This window comes from Hevea brasiliensis, chromosome 2 (genome assembly GCF_030052815.1).
Source record: "Hevea brasiliensis isolate MT/VB/25A 57/8 chromosome 2, ASM3005281v1, whole genome shotgun sequence".
NCBI lineage: Eukaryota > Viridiplantae > Streptophyta > Magnoliopsida > Malpighiales > Euphorbiaceae > Hevea > Hevea brasiliensis.
In genome coordinates, this window is record NC_079494.1 from 119987165 (window position 1) to 119993569 (window position 6405).

General features: G+C 34.6%; 1 protein-coding gene across 2 annotated transcripts; it reads left to right on the forward strand.

Moving 5' to 3' along the window:
* LOC110661677 (B3 domain-containing transcription factor NGA1) lies at positions 1 to 2201 on the forward strand. 2 transcript variants are annotated; one of them, XM_021820372.2, is made up of 3 exons: positions 1 to 206; positions 324 to 461; positions 583 to 2201. In XM_021820372.2, the coding sequence occupies exon 3, from the start codon at positions 625 to 627 to the stop codon at positions 1846 to 1848; it is 1224 nt and encodes a 407-aa protein (XP_021676064.2). In that variant the 5' UTR covers positions 1 to 206; positions 324 to 461; positions 583 to 624; the 3' UTR covers positions 1849 to 2201. The 2 variants fall into 2 exon arrangements, with proteins under 2 accessions (XP_021676064.2, XP_057997212.1); XM_058141229.1 differs by having other exon boundaries at positions 1 to 461.
* The last annotated feature ends 4204 nt before the right edge of the window (positions 2202 to 6405 follow it).

Genomic DNA, 6405 nt, shown 5'->3' on the forward strand with positions numbered 1-6405 from the left:
TTTAATTAGTGCAGAAGAAATATAGAGAGATAAACCAAAAATGATGAAAAGGACAAGCTCACATGAGCCGAACCAGATCACTCATGGGCCCCTACGTATAATCCTTCTCTCTCAATTCTCAATTCATGGGTCTTTCTTTAATAGCTGAAAAAAGCAAGAAAATTTATATTACTGCTGCTCTAGGTGAGAGAGAAGCTTCGAGGGAGGTAACTTGGAAGCAAAAACCCTCACTCTTTCTCTCTGTGTGGTAGCTAGGTCAACAACAAGGGCAACTTGCTCCCTTTCATGTGTGTAATGAATTATCCATGGCTTGTCTTGTTTAGGGTTTTGGAGTGCTATTTTTGGTCAAAGAAGAAGGCACCGTCCGTTTGGTTGTACTGAGACAGCTCCCTTTTGCTTCTCTTGTGGCCTCACAGATCTTGAAGCAAAATCTTCCAATCAAGAATACAAATCTTTAACAGGTATGCCCTTGTTTGAGCTCATTTCGCTATAATTGAAGTCCTGATCTCCCAACTTTTCCTTTAACTTTCTTTTCTCCGTCATCATTTTTTTTTTCTTGTGGTTGGATTTTTATTCTCCAAGATCTACTGTGATAAGAGGCTCAAGAATTCGAGGTGGGTCATCATGAACTTTGTTGAACAAGAAAGAGGGTATTGTTATAAAGAAGAACAAGAAGAAGAAGAAGAGGAAGAAGAGATGATGCCAAGCAAGCTCCCTTTTTCTTCTCCCTCATCTTCATCTTCTTCTTCCACCAAGTACAGAAATTTTCTGCCACAACACCAGAATCTGTGGCTTGGGTCATCCGAATCTCAACAAGAATACAAAAACCAAGAATCATCATCTCTCAATTTTGACAACAGACTAGAGCTCATGGACCTATCACTGGGGAACGACAATGGAACTGTTAATACCGGTGGTAGTACTAATGAGTCTATTGAGAGGGAGCATATGTTTGATAAAGTAGTGACCCCAAGCGATGTAGGCAAGCTAAACCGGCTCGTGATACCAAAGCAACACGCAGAGAAGTACTTTCCCCTCGACTCAACGTCTAACGAGAAAGGCCTCCTCTTGAATTTTGAAGACCGGAACGGCAAGCCGTGGCGATTCCGGTATTCTTATTGGAACAGTAGCCAGAGCTATGTGATGACCAAAGGGTGGAGCCGGTTCGTCAAGGAAAAGAAGCTTGATGCAGGCGATGTCGTGTCATTTCAGCGAGGCGTGGGTGAGTCAGGGAAGCACCGTTTGTACATAGACTGGAGACGCAGGCCTAATGCACCAGATCCAACATCATTTGCACATTTAGAGCTGCAAAATCAGCTACACTTCCCACAGTCGGTGAGGTGGGGCAGGCTTTACTCGTTGCCTCAGCCTTTGTCGTCTTTTCCACGACCATATGAACAACCTCAATTCCAGCATTTGAGTTATAGTATTCATCATCATCCTTATCATCATCAACATCATTATCATCAACAACCGCAGTATTACTTAAGGCCAGCAGGGGCACTTCCAATTGAGGCAGTGCACCAACAAGGAGGGGATCAAGCACGAATGGTGATTGATTCAGTTCCAGTTGTTCATGGTAGAAATGTGGGAAAGCGGCTGAGGCTCTTCGGTGTAAACATGGAGTGTCCCACACAAGACGATCACTCTTCTTCATCTTCTTTTTCTGGTACCATACAAGCACATGGCAGCAGCACAACCATGGGTTCATTCTCGCGTCATTTAGCTCCTTTATCTCTTCAGCCTTACCAGTCAAGGGTAGCCAGTAGCGGTCCAATGACAACAACGCAAGAAGCTGAGTTTTCAAAGAAAGGAAAGACTTCCTTGTCTTTTGATTTGGATCTTTGATGATGACATATACATCGATCAAGCGAAGAAGCTAGAGATATATATACCACTTCTTCTGTTAGTAGCGCTACTCCACATCTAATTTTGCCATATGGGTACTGAATATTTGATAAGAAAAAAAAAATTAAGCCTTTTTGGGTTTCTTAATTTCCCTTCTTCCTTTAAGTTGTTCTAATTGTCAGTACATCATCAAGTTTACCTGCGATTCGGGTTTGTGGAGAGCTAGCAGTGCAATATCTATACATATATATATGTGGAGTTGAAAATATATCCCTTTCCGCTTTTACTTTAAAATAAACTTTGTATAATTTTACATACATATTCACAAATAATTTAATAGCACATTTTCATCATGTTAATTTTATCGATTGACATTTTTTTTTGCCTTTAGTAGAGCCTGGATCTTGGCGATAACTGTATACATTCTGGATGGTCTCTTCCCAGTTTGTTTGGGTTACATTTGTTTCCTCTCCTTGGATATCAACTGTACTTTCTCTTTTTCTCTATGACAGTGATCATATGGTACATTGGTAGAGATGATGGATGGAAATATATAAAGAGAGTGCAATATTATAGTCTTTTTCTTCTTTTTTCTCTTTTGTTCCTATTTCCTTACTAGGATAATGTTGTAGCTAGCTGCTGCTGCTGCTGCTTAGTTAAGAGGGAAGGATTGCAGGTGATGTGCAGAAAAGTTTGCAGCGCTGTAAAAGGTAGCTGCTGTATTCTTACTCTCCAACTTTTATTTACTCATTATTTTAATAGATCCAATCTATGCTACCTTCTCATAAAACACAGTTAGCTAGCTACGTACCCATATCTTTCTCGGTAATTCATGTTCTCTCTTTACAGCCCACTTTCTTGTCTGGAGTAATTGGAGCACACCCACAAAAAGTCCTTTTATGTTGAAAGAGATTTCTCAGATCAGGTATCTCCTCAATCAATACTGGATTCCACTCAACCTTTGTTTAGTGTCTTTTGAATTTCACTTTCTCTATGAAAATCTTCTGTAATATAATTCTCTCTCTCTTTATGTGATGGTTATATTCAATATCTTATGGTTAATTAAGACTTCACCTAGCCTTACCAATACCAAGCTATTTGCATTGGCTGTTGGCCAGCTGAAATATTAACTACTGGTTTCTTTTCTTTAGTGTATGTTAGTGGTTTTTAATTTCAATTTAATTGGCTAGTACTTCTGTGCTTTTGAAACTTAATTAGCTAAGATTATACAGTTAAGTTTTCAGAAATATGCCGTATTAATGTCGGCTATGTTAAAATATTGCTTATAATAAATCTGGGCAGGGAGATTTATATCTTCCATAAGTTTTCCAATTCCATAGCACTGTTCTTTATTGGATCTAGCTAGCCACCTCATTTTGATTGAAAAGGAATTTATTTATTTTTTGCCTGTCAGGCGAATGGCATCTCAAGCTTTGCTGCTTGCTTTAAACAAATCAATAAGCATCTTCAGAGTCAATAACTACTATGAAGGAAACTTAGTCTGTGGTCAAGGCCATCACTTTGAAAGTTGGAATTTGCGTTCATGAATAGAATTCCTCCAAGTCTTCTTTTATGGTATGTGTACCAGATTTCATGTTAAAGACTTAAGCTTAAATTAATGAAAATTTAAAAAAGAAAAACTTAATTTTTGGATTTGAAGAGCGTAAGTTAATTTGACTAATAATTTTCTTTTTAATATATATTCCTTTTACTCCATAAAATATTTTGGAAACAAAAATATTTTTATATGTCTAAAAGAGAAGCAAAATATTTAGATTGATGAGTATAATTCTTTAAATTCTAATATATAGTATCTTATTTACAAATTTAAGTAAAGTAGAATGAAAAAAAAAAGAAATTAACAAAATAGTTAAAACACTTTTTGATTTGATTTACTTATATCTCAGCAACTAATTAAATGAGATTAAAAAATTTTCTTGGAACTCTAAAACATTATCTTTGATTGATGAATGATTTTGCACAATACACATATATACTGTATTTATATATAAAATCATGTGTTTTCGTGGTGTTATATTTATTTATTTTTATTTATTGCATTTAGATTTTTCTTTTATTTAAAATTAACTATCCCATTTAGAAAATTAATGGGAATTAATTATTTTTTTCAGATTTACTTTTTATCTCTACTAAATATAATAAATATCTATAGGAATAATTAAGTGAAATAAATGATAATTTAGTCAATTATTAATATGTTTGGAATTATCCAATAAACTCAAATAATGTGATAGATAAAAATAGATAGAGATAATAACATTTTTAAAATATATATTTATGTGAAAATGCATGTTAATTTAGTCAAAAAAAAAAAAAAAATTCTAATGATCAATGTTTGAAGCCGCAAATCAATTATGGGTGACTGAGTTATTGATTTTGGAAGAACTATTAAATCCAACACATTTAAATTAAGGACTTCTAAGTGGTGTACAATTTCATTTTAATTAGACAACAAAAACGGCTTCATCATGGTTTCTAAGGTGAAGTAGCCAATCAATGCATGTCCAAGAGTAAGAATTATCCATTGTTTGCCCATGCAATTTCCACATTAATGAAGCTAAAATAATAGTTATACTACACTAATTAGCCGCAAAATGCACAGTATGCCAAGTTAAATATAATTACTGCAGAATGTGCCAGTTGATTAAATGTTTTCTCAATTTGACTACATGAGATTAATACTTCCAAATTTCAATAGCCTCCATTTGAATAGATGGGTATTGAAATTTGATATCATATTAAAGTTTTATGATTTTTTATTTTACAATATTAGGAGAAAGAAATAATTTTTTTACAAGATTTGAACTCTGATATCAAATTTATGAATTTTTATAAAAAACACTCATCTAAATTTTTATGATTTTTTTTATAACTTAAATGGATACATATCTGTGGAGAATAGATATTAAGTGTATCCTTTGAGATTAATAGCTGATATTCCTATAGGCTTTTGGAAATGAGTTGGAAAATTAGTTTAAAACCTGGAGGGATTATGTTTTAATTAGAAGTGCAGGTCTTGGCTTATGTACGCATTGCTAATCAATTGTGCCTATATGAAATGCAAATTAACTATATCTTGACTGTATCAGCTAAGCCAATATCATTGATGCTTTCTGTGTATTAAGAAATCCAGGTCTCTCTCTCTCTCTCTCTCTCTCTCTCTCTCTCTCTCTCTATATATATATATATATTTATATATATTCCATGGTCATGATACTTATAACTCGTATCTAATAATAGAGCAAATAATTTTGTTTTTAGGGGAAACAACATCAATTAATTAAGAGATTGCCAGGTGATGCAGTTACATTTGATCATTCTGATACATGCATGGGATCAAACGATGCAATCTAGCTAGTAGTTCTTATGTATGATCAATTTTTTGCACATATATATTCTTGTTCATAATAACCATTGTTGTTAAATGAGCCATTTATTTAATATGATTAATGAACAAATATAAGCTCGTTAATCCATGATTCTTCTGAGCTGTGATGTTCATCGTTATTTTAAGATCACTGCATATGCATAGTTTGCTACTGTATCTAGGGCCAGATATCAGAGATCCAGGAATGATATGTACTACTGGGGAGGTAGGGGTACCCTTAAATGGGATTAAACCATCACATGCTGAATCCTCCCATTTTGTACATAGTAATGAAAGAGGCAATTGCCACTCAAATGTGGTATACCACAGAAAGAAGTGATCAACACGTTTCAAACATACATTATTTCATTTTTTTTCTGCTATAAATTAAAAATGGAAAAATGGAGGAGCAGAGCGAAGGACTGTTTTCAAGTGAAGTTCGCTAGCTGATGAAATAAGTTTCTAATAAATTAGCTATTAAGGGTTAGCATATATAGCCAACTAGATTTACTGATGCCAACACATATATATTTTTAATTAACCTTCTTGTTTACTTCCTTCATTTCCTCCAATTAATATTATATGCACAAAAGCAAAGTGAAGAGGAATAGAAACAATTGATTAATTAGCTATCCCAGCAGCTTGCCACTCCTTCTAGGTTAAAGTTAAGCACTCATTTCCAGCAACAGAAATGAATCTGTCAAGGGTTTATAATGACAAGTAGCAGACTATTTAGCAGCAGCCGAAGAAGAATAAGAAACATGAATACGCGCACATGCACACACACTAGGCTATTTATTCCCTTTACTGTCCCCTGCTCGTGGAGGCTACAGTAGCATGCATTGAGAGAGGAATTACCTAGAAAAAGCCTACGGCCGGATGTATTGCGCAGCACAAGTTTGGACTTGAAAGGGGGAATATGGAATTGCAGAAGCAACACAAATCTGGTCATTTCCTAGCTAACACCATGATAGCATGATAGCATCAACTTGATTAATCCCATTGTAAAAGAAAATTAAAGCGTCTGTCAAACATATATATTTATATATAAAATGTAAGAGCAACATGGTCCAATTATTGTAATCAAGATTCATCAATTTCAGTCACAAGATTCCAACGCTCAAAGTCTTGAAATTGAAGCCCTCCCTCCGGCCTATAAAGAAAGTGTA